This window comes from Agelaius tricolor, unplaced genomic scaffold (assembly GCF_023055355.1).
Source record: "Agelaius tricolor isolate 1412-34295 unplaced genomic scaffold, bAgeTri1.0.p SCAF_5, whole genome shotgun sequence".
Classification (NCBI taxonomy): Eukaryota; Metazoa; Chordata; class Aves; order Passeriformes; family Icteridae; genus Agelaius; species Agelaius tricolor.
Genome location: NW_027269265.1, coordinates 43589514 through 43611491, shown reverse-complemented (window position 1 = coordinate 43611491; position 21978 = coordinate 43589514). Strand labels below are relative to the sequence as shown.

General features: G+C 40.8%; 1 protein-coding gene across 5 annotated transcripts in view; it reads left to right on the top strand.

Annotated features, from left to right (window-relative positions):
* The window catches only part of LDLRAD3 (low density lipoprotein receptor class A domain containing 3), a 108098-nt gene extending 89933 nt beyond the window's left edge, over window positions 1-18165 (top strand). For 3 of the 5 annotated variants that reach the window (XM_071427610.1, XM_071427614.1, XM_071427613.1), the window contains exons 5-6: window positions 11222-11567; window positions 13184-18165. In XM_071427610.1, the coding sequence (XP_071283711.1) occupies window positions 11222-11567; window positions 13184-13445 (608 nt within the window). In that variant the 3' untranslated portion in view covers window positions 13446-18165. The remainder of the gene's footprint in view (window positions 1-11221; window positions 11568-13183) is intronic. The other 2 variants (XM_071427612.1, XM_071427611.1) reach the window with 1 other exon arrangement.
* Window positions 18166-21978: the final 3813 nt, after the last annotated feature.

Sequence of the window (21978 nt, the reverse complement as noted above, 5' to 3'; positions counted from 1 at the left end):
TACAAATTTTAAAATACATTTTTCTTTCTTGCATTGTACACATGCTTTTCATATCAAGAATTGCACAATTCAGTATGACTAGTTTAGTCAGTCAGCCAGGGTCAAAGGAAAAATAAATGTTTCCACAATCTCTCTGGAAACAAAAAGAAGACTACATCTTCAGCAAGAATAAAAGCTGGCACTCTCACATTCATTAGGCTGCATTTGTCAGTGCTGAATAAACAGCCTTTCATCAAGTGCAGCAATTTTCTCCGTTCTGTAATTAAAGATATTTTTTGCTTAATTTATTTATATGAAAACTTGCTGAAGTGAGACCAAAATTTTTATAATGCATATTTCAAAAAAAAAAAGGTTCTGGATCAAGTCCCAGGTACTGTAATATCTTGATTTACTGTCTGAAATGTTACAGTAAGTCCATTCACAGGGTAAAGGTGTCCAAGTGTCCTCTGCACTCTAAAGGAGGGGATGAGCTCCTCCTTCCATTCTGAATGCATGGTTAGCTTCTAAGGCTTACAGAATTTATTGATTTGTCAATGAAGTATGAACTCCTACTGAACTTGGGAGAATAATGGGATCATGTAACAAGTGATATAAAGCTCCTTACAAGAGGGCCGCCATCCTCATTGTTAGAAGATGTTTTTGTCTTTTTTCTATGTATCTGAAGACAGGTTTGGTGAAACAAACAGATTTGTCAGCTCACCAGGAGAAATAACCCAAATTTAGGTTCTGTGAGGTGTTTTGGGTTATTTGATTGTCAGGGTGAAAGTGTTGTTATTTCTGACTGCAGGCCAGTGTATGCATTCAGAACTGTCAGAGGTCTCAGGGTATTTCCAAAGCACAGCTAGACCATTGCTAGCTCAAGGGGATCTGTTCCAGTGCTGCATTCTCCTTGCCACTTTCCAAGTTGCACCTCACACCAGAGCTACCCATGTAGGTAGAAAGTCCCTGTGGTGCCTTCCCTTTGGAGGTCAGTGGTTCAAATTCAACCTGGATTGTGCATACTTTAAATTGATAGGATTTTTTTTATATTTATCAGAAAAACTTTGAGAAACTCTCCTGAGGACTTACAGGAATAATAGTCCCTATGGAGAAACTGTTAGAGTGATCAGTGTAACTGGAAATCTAGGCATGGAGGCATGTGGTGCTACTAGTGTTTATTCACTGGCAGAGGTGACAGCTCTAATCAATTAGATGTGTGAAATAAAGCTGTGATTTCTCACATTAGTAATTTAGGACACTTCCCTGCAGTGTTTGAAAGCCCTGCACTTACATTGTTAGAGCAGGCATGGTTTTGATTCTCATTAATTTCAAACTTCTGTATTTAAACATATTAAAGGCTTCCCTGCAATGTTTTCTTCAGCCTAAACAATCCCTTCTTGGTAGATAGTGTCTATGTGGGCATCTGATAATTCATGTTGTTCTCCATCAAGTGCTGATTCACCTTTGCTCATTTTTTTAAAGTGTGATGTCCTGAGCTGGATATCTGCTTGAGCACACACCTTGCCAGAGCTAGATTCTGTTGGGGTTGTATTTTTCACTGCCAGTGAACATATTGTTCCATGCTGACACCTGACTACATGTGATCCTGACCATTTCTGCTATTTTAAAATAAGTTTTAATTTTGATCTCATCTAGCCGGGTTGATGTGCCTAACAGCAAGCTGAATAATCATTCTCTGTCATTCGGGTAATTACTGAATAGTTTCAGGAGCAGAGCCTTTTGGACTCCCCTGAAAAGCTTTCAATTTTTTAATGAGCCACAGCAGCCATAGCCTTTGAATGTTTCCCTCCCACTCCCTATTTTCAGTGTCATCTCTTCTGATCAAGTGAGATTTTTATCAGAGGATGAAAAGCAAATGTTTATCTTCTTCCTGGTGTTAATGCCTTCCAGATGCTTGTTAGTGTCCCATTTGTGTACACTAGCTTTCAAGTGCAGCTTTTTTCTTTTTCTTCTCTTTGCCTCATTTGCTTCTCTGTTCTTTTTTCCTCCCTCTCTCTTTCTCTGGCATTTGACAGTCTGAGTCTCGTGATCAGGAAGGCCAAAAAGGGCAGTGCAAGAGCTGCTTTCACAGCCAATTGCTGTCTTCTCTGCTGTTGTATTTTGTTCTTTTTTTCCCTGATGTATGTATGTGCATATAATATTTAAGGAAAAATTTAGAATTTAGTTTGCAGCCAGGTACAATGTTTCTTAAGACCTTCCTGAATGTGGAACCTGAAGACAGTAAAGCTGCTGAGGCCACTGTTTGGCAAGAGTTTCTTGAGTTTACAAAGCTTGTACCTGAAAGGAAACATTAGTTTGTATGTCAAACAAATGTAATGCAAAGTCAGGATAATTTTAAGAGGGAAAGCATCTCAGAATATAACTTCACACAGGTGTATTGTCTGTTGGAGCCAAGCACTGAGCTAATTTTGTTTTGGACTCAGTGTCTACCCACATTGCTCAGTTGTTGCAGTCTTGCTTTCCTCTCCCATCTCCTTTTGATTCCTAGAGCCAGAGGGTGGCCTGCAGGCTCTTGCTGGAGTGGATTTGCTGCTGGTTTCTTCTGTGGCATCCTGGAGGCAGTCATTGTAGGGGCATTGAGTAGGTATGAATGAATGGCTGATGGAAAGAGATTAGGTGACCTGGAAGGTATTCTCTCTGTCTCTGCAGATTTGTTTCTTTTTTCACTCGGGATCACAACCTGCTCATGGTTTCTAGATTGTTAGTAGCTTCTTGAACAAGTGAAACTATGTGTACTGTGTATCTGGCAACATGTCTTCTTCACAATTCTAGAAAATAAGTAGGATTGACAATATTAATATGTAAAATAGGACATGGATGTTGTACTAATACTTTTTCAAAAATCAGAGCCATTAAAATACAGTTCTTGAACGATTAGACTAAATTTATAAACTGATTATAAACTTACTCTAAAATAGATTTAAATCACATTTAAGCAGTACTTCTTGCCATGTATACCTGACTGCAGGCTCCATAAATCCTGCACTGTATTTCTTCAAGCCTTATTATCCTTCTTACGCTCCAACTGTTCATAGCACTAATCAGCACCCAGGAAAAAGTTAATGTGCACATTCTAGCTGAGCACTGTGTGTCTCTTCTTGCCAGCCTCCAGAATAAACACTATAAAAATGCAATTCAGCTGTCCTGCACAGCATCCCACATTCAGCTTTTCCCATACATTCTGTTGAAATAACATGCATTTTTTTCAGGCATATGGATCACTCAAGATAAATTGGTAACAGTTTTGCAATGGGTGTAATTTCTTTTCACAGTTGATAGATGATAAAAACACAAGCATTTCATCTACAAATTTTCATTTTAATTAGTTTACTTTTTTTTTATTTGTTGGTTTTTCTGCCTCCTAAGATATTCACATGATTCCAAGGAATATTAGTGGAGTATGTCATGGAAACTTGGATTCTAAACACTTAGGGAATAGGAAAGGCAAAGCCACCCTCGGCCTTTGCCAAACCTGTTTTCCATCATACTTTTGGCTTAGAATTGTACTGATGACCTTTCAAAATTAATCAAGGTAGGGCATGCCTTTGCACTGGCAGGGAGCTGATACAATGTCCAGGCTCTTTCCTGGCTCTGAGCTCCAATTAACCTTTGCAGAAGACAGCACAGTGCACTTGCACATACATTTGCCTGTGATGCCAAGGTTTTTTGGTAGAAAATAGTATGCATTAGTTAAAGAAGTGAAGATGAAGCTGATGTTACAGAACCAAAGAATCACTAGTGTTCGAAGTGACCTCTTGAATGTCTCCAGAGAGAGATGACAATTTCCTTGGACAGCCTGTTCCAGTGCTCTGCCACCCTCAGTGTAAAGGAATTCTTTTTCATGATGAGGTGGAACTTGTATTTTAGTGTATGCCCATTACTCCTTAAATATTGGAGACTGAGTGTGCTTGGGTCTTTCTGGTTGAATTTCACCGTTCTGTTAATGTCTCCATTAAAACATTCTATTGTTTTAACTTTCAAGACTGTCCTATACTACTCACTAATGGCACACAAGAGATTACGCAGCAGCCAAAGACCCCAAACCTGGACTTTTTATGCAGTTGGAGAATACTGTGTGAGACTGGAATATCTCTTGGGAGATTGGAGGAAGGAGCAGGCTATGCTTTAGGATCAGTGGCTGTTATCTTCAACTTAGGCACCTTGTTTGAAATGGCACTAGAGCCTGGGAGGTGTGTAGTTGTCATGTGTCTCAGCAAGAGCACCAGAGCATGTTTATGCTATGAAGATAATACTGTCTTTCTTTCTTTGACGCAGATTCTTGATTTATTTTATAACTTGGTCTACCAAAGAGCCTTCTGGTGGGTGCAGTTAGAGATTTTCTTTCTGTAGAGCACGTTTAATTTAGTGCTTGGAGGGGCCAATAGTAGCACAAACCCTTAAAGCTTTCAGTGCCCCAGACTCTTCCTGAGTGGCATCTTCCTGTCCTAAAATGTTGCAAGAACTCTATAGTAACTAATTTCATGGTAGCCTTGTTAATGGTGACTCTACATTTGCAAACCAGAAAGAGGAGACTTACAGGACAAAGTTCTTCCTTTTTATGTTTTACCCCTCTTTTGGGCTGGGTTTTTGTAGTGGCTGTGATTTAATCAAAGTACACCACTATCCTATCATGTGTCCAGGAACTGCTGCATAGATCAGTGCTGGAGTAATCCTAAATTACTTCTGAGTAACACTTTAATTTCCTCCTTGGGCTCCCTCCAGCTGCCAAGCCTGGACCTTTTGCTTCTGTGCTTTATGGCAGGTTTGGGCTTTGCAGGTTTTTACATTGCTGCCAAGTTAATTTTAGAACTTTGGTTGCTATGACTACTGCTAAGTATTTCTTAGTTCTCCACTTATTTGCTCAGTTTGCTGCTTTTCTTTGTGTGTGTGTGTGAAGTGCATGGAGTAATTATCCTGCCCTGCAGAAGATAAAAAAGGATGGCATGTGAGAGGTGAGGCTCTTGATCTTCAGGCTGACTCAGCTGCTCATTTAGAGCAGCTGCAAAGACTTGAAAGCACAGCTCTTGCAGCGTGTGGTCAGGATGAGGATTTAAGTCTGGGGAGGAAGGCACTGGTAATGCACCCATTCTGGTGCACTGAATGAGACATGCTGGCACTGCTTCTAATTCTGCTGACTGCTACTGTCCTTAGATTTATCTGTGTCTTGCTAGCTAATTTATAACTATATATAGTTCCAAGTCTTACACATAGCTTTACATTCTTGGGAGCAATAACCATTGTTTTGCTTAGAGCCTCTAAAATGCATTATGCAGAGAAATTCTGTTTCATTGCTCTGAGCTGAAGTTGCTATACTAATAATAATAGTGATGTAAATATATATATATGTACAGCTAACAAGTTCTTCATATCAAGAGGTCCTGCTGTGTTTGTGCAGGCAAGGTCATGACTTTCTTTCCAGTCATCTGAAAGAATAGGTAAAGACAGAGCGTCCAGTGGTATTTAAGACTTTTGACTGATACTTGAAACACTTAAGACTTTTCAGGAAAATGTAGTTCTTGTCAGTATGGAACAGCTTTGGAGAATGTCCTGGGAATGTGGGAACATCACTATCTAGTTTCCAGGTGGGGCTAGCCAGGCAGAGGTGGAGAAAATTACCTGATGGGCAACTTCAAGAGCTGGGAATAGATCCACCCTTTGCTCCAGCTTCTTGGATGAAGGGCTGTTCTGTTTGCTGTGGTTCTGGGCTGTGGGCATTTGGGATACTTGTGATTAGCAGGGAGTTAAATACAGGAGATAACCTTGGTGCCATTTGAAGCCACGACATCTGTGCAGGTGCCTGTTGTCTGTCTGTGAAGCCATAACTTATAGACATACCTGAAAGGAGCTTCATCCTGGTGCCTTCCCAGAAATCTTATCCATTTACCAAGTACCTGTTAAGCAAAAATGTAATCACATTGTATTCCTTTGGCCAATTCCCATAGATAAGACCTGTTTTGTATGTGTAACACTTCCATTAGTGAATCTCTATTCTGTGCCTGAAACAGAGAAAGCCATAGCAGGGCAAAAACACGCTTTGAATGCAGTTGAAAACAAATCCTTGTCTCTGGTGTCTATGGGAACTGTGAAGCTGTTCAGGAGGGGAACAGTGGTAACCTAGCAGGAGGCTTCATGAGGTCAAGGTGCTCTGTTGTCTGAGAGAGATCTTGTTTGTAACACTGAGAAGGGCAATAGGAAAAAGATAAGTCAGTTAGAAAAACATCACTTGAATAAAGAACATTCTGAGAGTTCAGTGCACAAAAATCTATGAAAAACTTGTTTTAGTGGCACATAAAATCATCAAGGATGAAAAATTTAATAAGAGTTTTGAGAGACTTAGCTGGATGCCCTAAGAACTCCAAACACAAAAAGTAAATAATGTGCAGAGGCTCTGCCTGTCTGCATTTGATTTTTGTTCTTTAACCTTCCAAGCTGCAGCTCTGCACTTTAACCAGTTGGAATTTAAATGTGTTGTTACAGTAGCATCTTTGTTGGAGATGGACCGTGACTCGTGCTCATTAAGGCTACAGATGTCTGCTCAGATTATGTATTTCAAAAGCTTTTTCTCCAATGAACTGTGAAAAGCTAGGCTTGAGCAGAGGATTGTGAAAGATAAAATAATAGCCTCTCATCCCTGTGTCTGGCAGACTTAATGCAGTTACTCTCAGATCTTTTTTTGTTGCAGTGTGATGCAATATCCTGTTTCAGCTATCCCAGTCCTTTCCCAGGTGTGCCAATACCTTCTTCCTTCCCCTCCCCTTGCGTCCTGCTGAGAGCTGTCTGTCAATCTTGGCATGCCAGCAAGGGCGTTGTGTGATTGGCGAAGTTCAAAAGGTGCCCCTCAGCCCTGGGGTCATTGGGTTATCCAAGTGTCACTTGTCCCCCCCTCCTACCTGGTTGGTGGCACACCTTTCCCTTCCCTCCCCCTTTCCCCGGGGGCTTAAAAGACACGGGACCATGCGGTTGGGATTCTGTTGGAGCTGTTACCAAGATTCAGAGATCTGTGACCCTGGAATAAAGCTCTGGATTAAACCCTCCGGCAGAATCCGTCTCCTTTTCTCCTTCACCATCGCCTAAAGCCTTTCCACCAGAGGTAAAACTGAGTTCCTGCTTGCCTGGACTTGTTCCAAGTGCCAGCTGCAACATCCAGCCAGCCAAAGGTGTCTCTGAGGTGAAAACACCACAGTTACCACCTCTGGCCAAGCAGCAAGGACCAGACGAGCCCAGGCACATTCCACCCGGTAATATTGGGATCGTATTCCAATATTTTGGCGCCCAACGCTGGGCTGCAGCCCCAATTTGTTCACAGTCAAAAATAGACCTCTAAGCACAACCTGCTATGTTTCCTTTATCAGCATTTTCCTAAATTGTTCACAAGGCTTTTTACATTCCAAAAATCTCTAATCTGTGAATTTGGCATTTCCCAGATACTGGGGTTTAATAGGCATATGTGGCATTGATAAACTGTTTATATGTGGCATGATAGAAAATGGATCTTCTTAAGGGGAAAAGGCACGAAATAGTAAATGCTCCATGAATTTAGATGAAATTTGTTTGCCCACTCACTCTTTTTCATGCATTTGCGCTTAGTAGCAGAGCAGACAGAGCTTTTTAAATCTACCTGGATAATGCCTGCTTCTCCTGGGAGACGATAACTGAATTACCAAGAAATTTGGTTAAATGACTTCTGTGATGTGTAAACATTTGCTGCAAGTTACTAGAGCAGAGCTAAAGAGTCATGGATTTTGTTTCCTTAAGTAGTCGTGCATGTCCTACAGACAGTTTTCAGGTGCTCTTTTTATCTCACCTTCTTCCTTTTACAGCAAGTGCCAAATGGATAGGTTCATCAGGCAGTCTCAGCTCAGTACCTCTCATTCCCTTCCAAACCTGTGAATATTCACCAGGCTATACAAAAAAACCAGAATGTTATAAAGGAATTTTAAAAAGTTACATATTTCAACATGATCAGGTACATAGGAAGACAAAGCAAAAACTTGATGCAAAAGTCTCCTGTATGCAAAACTGTATGCATAGTTCTCTACTATGTTTTGCTTTAGCTGTGCCATAGAGCAATTTTCTTGTCAAACGTTACTTTGGAAGACCATTAAGGGCAGTTCACCTTTCTAGAACTGCAAGCCAAGCAGTGTTGATAGGCTCAGGTAATGTTACTTTCATCTTTTGCAGGCTTGGATTTACTGGCCTTGCTAGAAAAGAGAGATTAGGTACAGGTTGGCCTTTGTGGAATAAATTATATCACGGCAAAAGTGAAGTCCCAACGGACTTCACTTGTGAGTCTGGATTGCTAAGGGACCTTAAGGTTATGTCTTCCTGGCCCAGAAAACCCACCAATAAGGTAAGAGTAATGTTGTTTTTGTGGTGAAAAAAGATTTCGTTTCAATGGTAGCTGAAGCTTCCTGGTTAGAACTCCATCTCAGGTACAGTGCGTTCCTGGACAGGTGTAAAGACTATGCATGTCTAGGGAGCTGGATCCTTTGTGTGGGGAGGGTGTCTCTATGCAAATCCTCAACTCTGCCTGGGGTGCAAGAAAGAGCACTTGACAAATGAACCAGATTCTTTCCTCTTCACAGGATATATCTGTACTTCTCTGTGCTGCTTCATGTTGGACACACATAGGCTAGAATTAGCTGAACTGATGGAGATGCTAATTCCAGTCCCAAATGCAATATTGCTGCATTGGCTGGTTCAAAGGTTGCTCCAGACAGCACTTTCAAAAGAGCACCCTAATAGCTCTGCTTCTGGTTCAGAGACCTCTACACAGATCTGTAGTCATGCCCTTAAATTGCTCTGGGTTTCAGAAAGACAATGAATTAAATGGGAATACGAGAAACAGATCTAAACACCCAAAAAGGAATAGTTACTGGTAAATAAATGTTTCATTAGCCACAGTAATCCCAAATCTCCAAAACCGCGTGTTAGCTGCAAAGTTATCCCAAATATCTGCAAAATATGTCTATGGTTGTTGTATGAAAAGGACTGTAAAATCAGATAAGAGACGTTTTGTTTCACACTGTTCTGAAGCTGGTCATCAGATCCCATCTGACTTTTGACAAAGCAGTTTTTCTTCAGCAGTCTAGTTAACTTGTTTGGATTTATAGAACTGATTCTTGTAGGACCTAGAAGATGTTATCCTAAACAGGTGGATAACTTTAAAAGCTTGGGAAAAAAAGTTGATGGATAATTCACTTCTCATTTTTCTCCCCTTTTTAGTAAGATGGAGATTATACAGAGAAGAGACTGTTCTGCTGCAGAATGACCCCATGGTAACTAATTAGGTCTCATCAGGTCTGCAAAGGCATCCTCTTTTCAGCCTTATGCCAATGTACTGTAACCAGTGGGCCAAGTTGCGTGAGTCTTATGGTATTTTACTGGGATGTCATAATAGATTTACCTTCCTTGCACTTGCTGCAGGTAGTAGTATTCATCCATGGGTCAGTCCTTGCAGAACTTCTTGATGCTTGCATAAAATGATCTGCTTGTCATTATATTCCCTGCACTGGCCCTTGTCTGCGATGCGTGACACGAATTCATTTCTCAGCTGTTGAATTTAGGGAGTGTATTAAAGGAGCCAGAGTAATATGTGATGAGCTGTAATTAAAATTACTAATGCATGTCAATTCCTTTCCTTCCTTCTGTTCTCATTTACATTCCTCATGCAGACTTGGTTCACTTTGCTGAGTGAGCCAGAGACCAAATGTTGACTGGAAACAGTGATTTCTGCTTTCTCTAGCGCAGTTGCACAGGGAAATAAGGTTAGCAAAGATCCTCCCTGAGGTGTTACGCTAAGTATCAGGAAAAGTCTGGCTTGCATCTGTCCTGCAAAGCTTTGGTCTGTGGTTGTAGTGGCATCATTAGTGGAACAGCTCTATCTGAGTGGTACTTTTCATAGTTGGTAGCAGGATCAGTAGTCACAGAATGGCTTGGGTTGGAATGAACCATAAAGACCTTATGGTTCCAGCCCCCCTGCTGGGAGCAGGGAAGCCTTTCACTAGACCAGGTTGTTCAGAGCCCCATCCAGCCTGGCCTTGAGCACTTCTAGGGATGGGGCATCCACAGCTTCTCTGAGCAACCTGTTCCAGTGCCTCACTACTCTCATAATGAAGAAATCATGTTTTCTTGGTTCTGTTACAGGCTTTTTTCCCCATCTCATCTCTTCTTATGAAAGTATGCTTTAAAATGGAGATGTTTAAAGGATTAGCCATTTTATGTTGTATTGTTTTACTGACAAATGCAGAAGCTGTTTTTAGTGAAGCTGGAAATTGTGGTTTGGTGTTTAACCATGGAAGTGAACTACCAAAATCAAATATTGAGAGAGATACCTAAAGCATCTTGGATGAAAACAATGGATGCTTGAGTAAAGATCTTCCATTATGCTGGGCACAGTGTATATTTCATTATCTGTTGTTAGAGAAATATGTTAGTGGTTCTGTTGCTATTCTGAATGACTGAAAAGCAGTTTTGCTTGATAAGGAAAAGAGAGGAAAATCACATGCCAAGACTTAACTGTGCCAGCCTTCTGCAGTAGGAAATTAAGAATTTGGATGGATCATCCACAATTGTGTGGATTTGAGGTTCTGTTTGTTTAGTTTGGTTTGGTTTTTACTCAGCCTCACATTTTTCTTGAGGTAGATGAATGTCAGAATAGCCTGTTTGAGGCTATAAGGAATTACAGGCTGCACTGAAAGAGAAATTCCTGCCCAAAAATACATTGCTCAATGACTGCATGACTTTGTGGGTGTGGGGCTTAAATGGTGTCAGGGGAATGTATGGTAAAAAAAAAAAGCAAAACATGTTGTGCCTTCTATATGTCTGATTCTAGTGAGCTTTGCCAGGTGCAGCTGAAGTATTGTGGTTATGGCTTGGAACTGGGTATCTCACCTCTGGAAACCAAAGCTGTGACTGTTAGGTATGGGTGGGGGAGATACTCCCATGATAATGCTCATGCTTCCTACTACAGTGTGTATCTCAGCTTGTCTCTCCCTAGTAGTTTACATGCTGGCACTACTGTGGGTGAGGATGGACTGAGGGATACTTTACCATCTCCAATTTGCATGCATGTGCTTTTAATGAGCTCATTTGTCATAATCTGAAGGAAAAGGGAAAAGCTTTCTTTGTCACGCAGCGTGTTAGCAGAAAACATAACATAGGACAAAATCAATTTTATATTGAAACCAATCTCAGGCTTCCTTTTCCTTTTGTCTTGCAGAAGCAGGGAGCGGCCAGGATTACGTGACCTCTGAAAATCAGCTGCTTTACTACCCGAGCATTACCTACGCCATCATTGGCAGCTCTATCATTTTCGTGCTCGTGGTGGCCTTCCTGGCCTTGGTGCTGCACCACCAGCGCAAGCGCAACAATCTGATGACGCTGCCAGTGCATCGCCTGCAGCACCCGGTGCTGCTGTCCCGCCTGGTGGTCCTCGACCACCCGCACCACTGCAGCGTCACCTACAATGTCAACAACGGCATCCAGTACATGGCCAGCCAGCCCTACCCCAGGCCATTGGAGCTGGACTCCCCACCATCCTACTCTGAGGCTGTGCTCGACCAAAGGTATGTACAGGAGCTGATTGTGGCCTCCCCAAAGCATCCCTCTGCTGGTTGCAGCTCTGGTAACCTGTGCTACTGCTCCCCACTTACTGCTGCTGTTGACAGAAGTCCAGTGCTGTGCTTCTGTCACCTGCACAGGGTCAAGTTTCAGTAAATCTGAGCTCATTCTGTATATGAAAAATTCATGGTCCTTGGGTCTGTTTACTGTTACTGGTATTAAAAGGGATTTGAGGGAAACTCAAGTCTCTTAGCACATATTGGTAGTAAGATTTTAAGAATGGCAGGAGAATGTATCACTTGTCTAGTAGTGATAACCTCTGCCAGTCTGGAATCAAAATGTGAAAACTGAATTTGAAGTTTCACCAAAAAAAAAACCCAAGTAAGTTGTAGGTCATAGAACTGACAAAATACAGCCCTGTTCATTTATGATAACGATATAAAGGTGAGAGCGTTCTTCAATTCTTTTATAAAGAACTGTATCATTCTTCTACTTTGCACTGTTTTACCTTTTACCAAGAGAAGAAAAAAAACAGAACTCTGGAATGGAAAGGACTCTTCCTAATTTAAATAGCTGAAAGTGCTTTGAAGTTTGGTGTGGGTGTGGCTTGTATGTGATGCTTTTGTAGTTATGTAGTTATGACACTGGTTTTATTTGTAGATAATTAACCTTCATTTTAACCTCTGTCTGTAAAGTCTTTCCAAACAAAACTTGTAAGCAGGCATCCCCTGTACCTAAAAAGGATATGGTACAAACTTAACAATTCAGATTGTTCACTATCACCCTGTTGGTATTTACAGTACAAACTGTGGGATATAAGAATAATTGTAAAGTCCTATTCTCTACCACTTTTAGCTGCAGGTCCCTTGTCTTAATGTTGACTTTCATAATAATGATATATTTTCATTATTAAGGACAACTAAATGAGCAGGTGTCCAGATTGTAATCATTTCTCACCTAAGCTGATAAGGCCATCAGCAGTTTTGGAGCTAATTGCTCCCAGTGCCTGTTACCAATCTGCTCAACTCTTACTTGCTTGCTATCAGAACAGTCTTCCTGAATGCAGTGTTCATCTTGCCTGTGCCTACTTAACAATTGTTCTGTGCGTGATCTCATGACAGCCAAAGTGATTTGTCAGTGTGGAGAATTCAGTTTTTTATTTGTAGACTGTAAGCCATTAATCTCTCTCACTTAGTGGAAGTTTCCTTGGAGCTTTCTTCTGCTTGCATCATCATATATAGGTGTAAATCCACCACTTAATGTAACTTCTTTTAGTGTTTTCTCTGGAGTAAATGTTAAACAGAAAAGTTTTTTACCTCTTGTACAGCTGTCTTTGAGCCAGCTTTGTTGGAAGTTCACAGCCATCTAACTCAGCGTGTGGATTGTTAAATTGGTTGGTTGTGATTACTATATTGCACCTTGGCCAGAAAACTTGCTTCCCAGTGGTGGTGTGGATATTTTGAAATTACCTGAATAATGGGAGCAGGCCTGAGATCTCTTGATATGTGTCATAACTGAAAAGCTGAGAAATACTGTTTGTTTTTTTCATCATTGGAGTACTGTGTACAATCTTCTGTCCCACTGTTTTCAGTAACTTCTTACTCTGTTGTGTGTCTTACAGCAGACCACCTTGGTTTGACCTTCCTCCACCACCTTACTGTTCTGAATCTGAATCCCCTAATCAGGCAGACCTTCCTCCTTACCGCTCTCGGTCGGGAAGCTTGGCCAGCGCAGACAGCCGCGTGGCAGAAAGCCCTGTGGGCACATCCGACAGCTGGACGAGAGATTTCCATGGCAGCATGGATGGGCACAGAACTCTGCTGGAGAGGACAGTAGATCAGAGTGATCCTCTGGTCAGCCACACTGCTGAAAGAGAAGTGTAACTTTTCCAGTAGTTGGGATGGCCAGAAGGCATTTACTGTGTCTGGGTTAATCTGCTGTGGCTAATAGGTTTCAGGGGGACGTGTGCCTGAATGATGACTTGTTCTGAGTTCACACTGAGTTAATATTTGAATTCAGCATTTTGGGCTCATCGAAGGCAGAGCAAGGAGAGCTAAACGTAGAGTCACATCATCTCTCCACAGTATTTCTGTGAGCAAGTTCTGGTTCAGAAAACAAAGAGATACATCAGTGCTTTGTCAAAAGAACTGATGTGGTGTATTTATTGGACTGCTTACTGTATATGAATGTATATATGTGTGTGTATAATATTTACAGAAGTTGCACAGGAGAACTGCCAGAAGGACTCTTGTTTTCAGACTGCCTTCCATCCTCTCAATGTGGGAGCTGTTTCTTCTTACTGTCTGGTGCCAACTGGTGGTCACTGGAGCACATGAGAGGCCCTCCTGCTGCTTCGAGGTCTGGTGCCCAATGCCAGTCTCCTAACAGTGCCCAAACTGCAGAAGATCTCCTATTGACCCATCTCTGCATGGCCTGGAACGTTCTCACTGTGAAGGAGGTTTAAGCTTGTGAGGATGCAGCAACTCTAAGTCAGATTTTTTTCCCCCAGATGCCAGTATCTAGGCCAAATTTGCATGGATTGTCTCAGCAACACCACAAAGCTTGGCTTATCTGTCAAATGTCAAGGCTGAGTACAGAGGCACTGAAGCATCTCAAAACAACAGGGCAGGGCTTCTTTTCCTGTGTGGCATAACATTACTCCATATATTCCCTTTTAAAAAAAACCCCACAACTGAACAACAAAACAAACCCCCAAATTGTTCCAGCAAAAGCTTCAACACTGAAACTGCTTTGAGGCAAACACCCAGGACAGAAAGCTTTATTGTAGCTTGCTACATTAGTAGTTTGCTATATTTGTAAAATACCTGAAAGCAGGTCATGCAGTGAAAGGTGTGGGCTTGGCATCCCATCTACAGCATGTGTGTGAACAGACATGGATACCTACCTGTGTGTAGGTATGTACAGACCGTATCACTTGGGTTTAGTTCTGCTGGAGCACAAGAACTCTGATGTCAAAGTTTTGGTTTTGATAAGCTCATTGGTTTTCACAGGGTTTGCATTTTTCACATTTATTTGGTTGAAATTGTAGCTTCTGCAGCAGAACTATTTATGTCTGTTCTCTCATAAGTCTTGTAATGGTCTCCTGTCAAATGTGTTTCAGTGCACCTTGGTGAATCACCATGTGAAAGCACCTCTGAGGTTAAAGGTATTTAGAGAGGCAAGAGGGAAGAAGCTGTGAATTTAAATGCCACTGCAGTGCTGTACTTACAGAACACAGTGCAGTGTCTTCCTCTTGTCTGGAGGGAAATTTGCCTTGAAAAATTATTTGTGTTTGTTTATCCCACATTTCCCACTCTTTCTATGTAAAAAAAGAATAGTCATTAAACAGACTTTGCTTTTTAAAGGAAGTGAAGGAAGCTAACTGCCCACACCTTCTGCTTTCTTCCTCCCCATCTTTGTAAGGTAGATTCTTTTGCCCAAAGGTTACATGCTCAGAACCCAAGAATTTGGAGTGTAGGTGAGGCAACAACTCAAGTTCAGTCTCAGTTCTTACAAATAGACCTGATTTTTCAGGGAGGGAGTTAGGGTGTTGCTTATTGGGTTGGTGTTTTTTTGGTTTGTTTTTTTTTTTTCATTTCCAGCTTTGGAGTCTGTTGCCACAGATTCCAAATATGCAAGAGGCAGGGACCAGATAGATTTACAAACACAGGTCATTCCAGGACTGAGGACATGGTGTGAGGACATGGTGGAGAGTCCTGGAGAATTCTAATGCTGATGGGCTAGGCTGACTTTGGAAGCAGATTAAGGGCAGCTTTCATTACAGGCTTAGGCAGCCTGTGGTGAAGTGCATTGGTGAAGATGCTCCCAGGTCCTTGCAAAGTAATGTATAAGAGTGGCTCAGATTTCATCTTTGCTGAGAACTCAAGCAATGTAAATCTGCTGTCCTGCACAAAGCAGGATTTAGCTTTATTACTGACTGACCAAGGCCATAGGCAGACTGTTGTCATTGCACAGAGCAGACAGCTATTCTTTATTTTACAGGTAGATCAGACTCAAGTATGTGAATGAATTAATAGTACAGATGGGTGCAGGGACATCTCCTGTGATCACTGGACCCTGCTCTCCCTCTTGCCTTTCAATGAGGTTCTGCTTGGCCTCTGTAAGAGAGCTGTGTTATGCTGTATTAACCTTAATGGTTTTCTGTTATAGTTTTATAAACTTCATATTTGCCTTGAAAACACACCCCACACCATTGAAGAGTTTGCAGTAGTTTCATTGTAATTAGGTATCTTTTTTATTTTAAAAGCTTATTTGCCTAAAGCTGTATTAGTGAAACTAAATCTTTGTGTCCACTACCCCTCAAACAAGCCTTCCACAGGGGATTGCATTTCACCATGTGTATTCTAAGACCCCAGAGGGTGGGCAGCCCAAATACTGTGTGCCTATGGCATTTGAAAATGTTGCCTCACATTGCTAAGAAGTAGGAAAAGAGTGAATATAGCTTGTTTCTTCTGTCTTGTGTCAGTCACTGTCATATATGTACATATATATATTAAAAAAAAAAAGATACTCTTTCAGGATGTATATATTCATATAATTTTTGCATTAAGATAATCCATTTGGACTTTACCAAAAAAGAAGAAAAAATATTCTTAATGGTGTGATGTTTTCCCTTCCAGCTAAGGGTGTATTTATCTTTGTATAGGAATTGTCTAGTTTTTGAGAACAAAACTTAAAAGGAGATTGTGCCTTTCTGTTTGAATGTTGATTGGAAAAGCTGTTACCTGCATTTCTGGGTGTTATGTGTCATTGTCTAGAGATCCAGAAAGAGCAACAAGTCTTGTCTTCCTCTTCCTTATGGGGACTGCTGAACTTTAAGGACTACAGCAATTGAGTGTTTTGTTCAAAAAAGGTGTGCTAAAACTTGGGGTGGCTTATCTTACTCCAGTTTTCTGGTTTGTAGAACAGGTTTGCTAGGCTGTTTTCTTTGAAATTGCTGAAATCACACAGAAATTGTTTATGGTGTATCACTTCTAGTATGTTAATACAGCATTACGGTGCATTATTCAGTGGGATCTTTGGGAAATGTGCTGATGAAATTAAATATTTCATTGAAAATCCTGCAGCTTGTAGGGCTGAAGTTAAATGTTCATCCAATACCATGTGGTAGGGTTTCTTTTCAGTAGCAGGCAAAATTGGAATTGATCATCCTATTGTTTGCAATTGTTCTTAACCTTTTAGTTTGATGTTAGTCATCCAAGAGCTTTCCTTTCTACTTAATATTTAGACAAATGGATGTTATTTCAAAGACTTATTCTTACAAAAGTAAATTCAATTAAACTTCTCTTCAAGAGCCAAATTCTGTTTCCACATCTGTACTGAATGGTGACCATTGGATTGAGTAGTTCTCAGTGCAACTATTAATATATTTAAACAAAAGAGTTTGAAGAATTGATTACTTGAAGTAAATGAAGGCATGTTGGAAAGGTCATTTAAATACAAACAAATAAATAAAATTCAGGAGCTTCAACTGTAACCTCTGCTGAAATCAGAGTGCTGTGTATTTAAAATGAAGCCATTAGTGATTCTGCTTGATAGTAATCTGAAGTTCCTTGTAAGGTGAATTGCCATTTGCCTCTCTGGTATTGGAAATGGAAAACTGGCACTGATGCTTTTAAAAGAGAGCCTGTGAATAATTTTCTTGGCTCTTGTCTGCAGTGACATATACAAAAACACTGACTGCATTGCAATTTTTAAATAACTGCATTCCTTCTTCCTCTACTTTTAAGCCAAATCAGTTTTATTTACATGACTTCGCTTTGATACAGCTAATAGGGCCCTTGTGATAGATTTAGAAACTGAGTGGAGGAAAAGAGATGACTCTCACTTTAATTAATGCTGCAGCTTGTTAATCTTGTGCTCTTTCCTTTTAGACATCATAGCAAAGACAAATGGTTTTAGTAGATAAGGAAAACTATTAACGATGAAAAGGATGGAAGGACACTGATTCTGATTTTTAATGAATATTTAAAATTGTATAAATGAAGAAAAAAATTAATGCTGTGTTTTTCATGTGGTGATCAAATGACAAATACTGTTTTTAACTGTTTCTTATTGGAAGCTACTTTGCCTATAATGCCTGGAACTAAAATTGTAAAACAAGGGCTTTTCTTGCAGTTCTTAGTAGATCTGCAGTATTTTTTTTGTTAACACAAGGTTATATTACACCCATGGACTAAAATATGGACTGCAGGAAGAATTTCAATACTGTGCTGGATTCTGCCTGAATGTATCCCAGTACAGGACTGTGGCCTTCAATTGTCTTTTTTTTTTCTTTCTTTGAGGGGTTTTGTCAACTTGAAATTGAGATGTTACTTAAATGCTTTAAAAGAGGTTGTGTGTTGAGAGCCATCCTTGTCTTAAACTTTTGTAAACTGGAAATCTTCAAAATGTATTCTGTATTCCTGAATAAAATTGGTGTTTTAATACTGTTCACAAGTGGGCATGTCCCCTGTCTCATAAAGTCTCAGTTGTTCTGGTTTTATAGCCTCCTACATGAGGCTTCTTACAATTTCTTTTACATGCCATGTTAAGTTTTGTTAACTCTTTGTGGGTTTTAAATATATTTTTTAAATGAAATTATATTGGAAATCACATGTACCTGTGTGTATAAAAATCTAGTGATCCATAGTTATACCAATGAAAATTTCTTAATATTATAATTTCTCATTTTGCAGTCCTGTTTGTGCTATCAAAGATGAGGTGTCAGAACCAGTTTTGTCTGCTTTGTTGCAAAGCTCTGGAGGCTGCAGCAGAGGTTGTGCTCTGAGCTGGCTGCTGTGTATGGATTTACCAGCAGAGCTCGGGGGCTGTCAGCATCGGCCTCTACCTCCCCCTTTCTGCCTGCCACTTCCCACCAGTCGTGTTCCTAGCACAATGTCCTTGTTTATCTCCAGGTCTGGGATCCACGTGCTGGGTGTGTGAGCCAGGTTCAAGTGCAGATGCTCCATGGAGGCGGCGTGTCTGCCTGTGGTCCTGAGTCAGGGCTCTGACCCTGACAGATGCCCCATGTAGGCACCACCACTGCCAGGGGAACCATCCAGACCCACAAAGTCCTGTCAGTCAAAGGTTTACTGTAAGAAGTACCCCAACGTTATAAAGTTATTTTCCCAGACTAAGGAGAACTAATTCAAATGTTATGTCTAAATTGTTGAATCTCTGTAAGTATACAGAAGTTGGCATATTCCACTTCTGTGATTCTTTTCCTCTTGCTAACTTCACAAAGGCATCCAGTTTTATTGTTATCCTCATTTAATTAAATCACATGCTCTGACTCAGATTCTCAGATGAAAATCTTTGTGTGGTGCTGGCAAACTGCCCCAAAATAGCTGTGGCTCCAGAATTCACACCAGCAGCACAAGGGAGATGGAGCTGTTGAGGCTGCCACAGTGGGCTCTCTGCAGGAGAGGGAATACTGGGCTCTCAGGGCTGACTCATTCAGTCACACCCAGCAAAAGCTTTGCTTGAGAAATGTTGATAATAAATACCATAGTCTCCAGCTAAGCTCCCTAATTAATCTTTTTTGTTCTCTCTGCTTTGATTTGTTTAAAGTTCCTATTTTTTACACCTTAAAAATTAAATGGGCAGCAGTGATTTCTGAGTGCAACATCTTTTCTTGCTGGTTTGTAAGCAAGCAGTCTGTTAATCAGTCAGCCTCACTTATCTGTTGGAGAGAGAGCTAAGCATCTTTTCACTGTTTGGGGAGCTGTAGTCCAAAATGATGTGCTGTTATTAACTGAAGCAAAGACATATTCATGTGGAAATTCACAGCTCTTCTTTGCTTTTCAAAGCAAAGTTGAGGGTATGCATATTGCATAAAGCACTTTGGAAAAGTACTGGATGGATCTCTCTAGGGAATTAACTTTTCTGTTTATCTGCCAAACATACTGTGAATAGATAAACTGAAACATGATTCTCTGCTCCCCAAAATCCTAACAGTATTCCTTACAGCCTTATTGCAGGGACTGCTGGAGAAGAAGAGGTGGAGCAGTTTTGGGGCTGATCTGACCCTTAGCATTTCTGTGGGAATGGGGGCAAAGTGTTTCAGTAGGTGCAGTTGCTTTGATGCTGGATACTGTGTAGAAGACCCCCATTCACTGAGAATCGATTTGGGACCATCACTTCCTATATTCTTCCCAACAGCCACTGCACAGGTGGCTTTTCTTTTTTTTTTCCCTAGTCTCTTACCTAAGGTTAATTCCTATCAGTTACCCTGAGGTAAAACCTTTCATTTCTCATTATTTGATACCACAGCCTGTAACCCCTTCAGATTGAAACCACTGTCATTTTTCAGCACACAAAAGTACAATAACCTTCACCTGTGCAGGAACAACAGGGGTAACAGCTCAGCTTCACCCAAACCTCTCACTTCTCCAGGAGCACCCTGGCAGTATCATTTTGACTGAATGAATCTGAGCCTCTTACATTTATTTGCAACACCTGCTATTTCCTTGACAGATGTGGGTCCTGTAGTGGCACAGTGATGAAGAAGTATGATGTTGTGTTTGACAGAGTAGATTTTTCTTCTCATTTGTTGGTGACAGAGTTATTTCAGAAAATGCTTCAAATGCTTCTTGCCCAACACTGCATCCAAAGCAGCACTATCTCACAGAGGTGTGGGGCAAGGGGAGGACAGTAAGGTTGGCTGTTTAATGTATATGTATATATATATAACTGCTTTGGAGATTTCTTATGTGTTCCAGCTCTTTTACCTGAATAAGAACTATTTAAGTGCTGCACAATAAGTGAATTTGCAGACTAAGGAAGTATGGTTGATACTTGGCTGCTCTTTTGCTAATTTCTGTTTACTCAAATATGATGCATAGTCAAGAGCAAAAATTCTCCATGCCTCTGTTGCTGTGTTTATTGTTCTCCCTTGGCAATCTGTGCAGAGCAGAGGAGTTAGCAGAACCAATGAATTACCTGAAGTGGATTTGGAGAGTGCTTTGCTTCAGAAATAAAGGAGCTGGCTTACATATCCACTTGCAAGGTGTCATGTTAGATATGCTAGTTGAGACATAAATTACATAAAATAAAATTGTACCTGAGCTTCTACAGAAAAAAAAAAAAAGGCAGCAAACCTGTGAATCTGAGAGATGCAGCAGATCTTCATCAGCAAGGCCAGTCTAGGAGCTGGCTGCAGGTCAGGGTTAGAAATTCCTGCACTGTGACCCTTTGTGAAGCTGCAAGTGCAGCACTCAGAGGAAAAACCAAAAAACCAATGGTTGTTTCAGGTTTGGCAGCATCAGTTAGTCTCTCTAGTATCTGATACCTGAAATATGTGAAAATCATTCCAGACCAATTGTCAGCTTCCTTCAGGAAGCTGCATGGAAATCATTTGGCTGCTTTGTTTGCATCATGTTTCTCAAGCAACTAACCACTCTCTCTTCCTTTTTATCCATTGCAGGGATGGGAGGAAGACTTGCACTGTTTAAGTAGGGACAGCTGACACAGGGAGAGACATCAAAATGAGTTTCAGGAATAACAGAACCTGCATCTTCCAAGATCCAGCTTCCTGACCACCGGATAGTGTTGTCTAATCCATGCATTTGAAATCTTTTAAATCCATTCTATTTAACAGAAGATTTTTTGCAGATTTATGGAGAAAAAAAAAAAAAGAGGTAAGTCTGGATGTGCAGGTAACTGTTTTAAGTTCTTTTTCTTTTTTGTGAAAATTCATGTAGTGATCAAAAAAATATGAACAAATCTTTGAATTCCTTATTTTCTTCTATCTTTTAGGTATTTGTTAGCCCTGTTATTTCTGCAGACTCATTGAAACAGTTACTCTGTCTAGCTCTTCACATGGAGAAGGATTTGCTCTAGAGTAAGATTCCAGGCTAGGTCTTAACCTAGAGTAGGTATTTCTGTAGGTTTCCAGAAAGGAAGGTTGTAGCTTAACAAATATGTGGACTCCAGAAAGGAGCTGGGGGAGTGTACTGGAAATGATTTGCTGTAAATAATGCTGGTTTAAAGATGCACACTGGAATTACAGTGTGTGGAGGGAGGGCCACAGGTACTACAGGCACTGAAGGAACACTTTGTCAGGTGGCTGGCACCGACATTTTCTGCTTTATGGAACAGGGGAAAGGAGGGGGAGGAGGTGGGAGGGAGAAATGTCATTTTGACCCTGAGTTTATAGGTAGCCCAAAGAGATACAAGGAACTACAGAGAGAAGAGTGTGACCTGGCTGCCTTTCATGCGGGCATTTGAAAAATTAGCTCAAGATAGTGCTTTGAAGGGTAATATTAAAAAAATAAAAGAAGTCCCCACTTTCTTTTCTTGATACTGATATCAAGAATGAGATGGCTAACGTGGGCGAGAGTGATTCAAAATGATTTTTGGATGGCTTTTTTTTCCTTCCTTTGAAAATTTAGGTGAAGTTAATTATGGAATGGC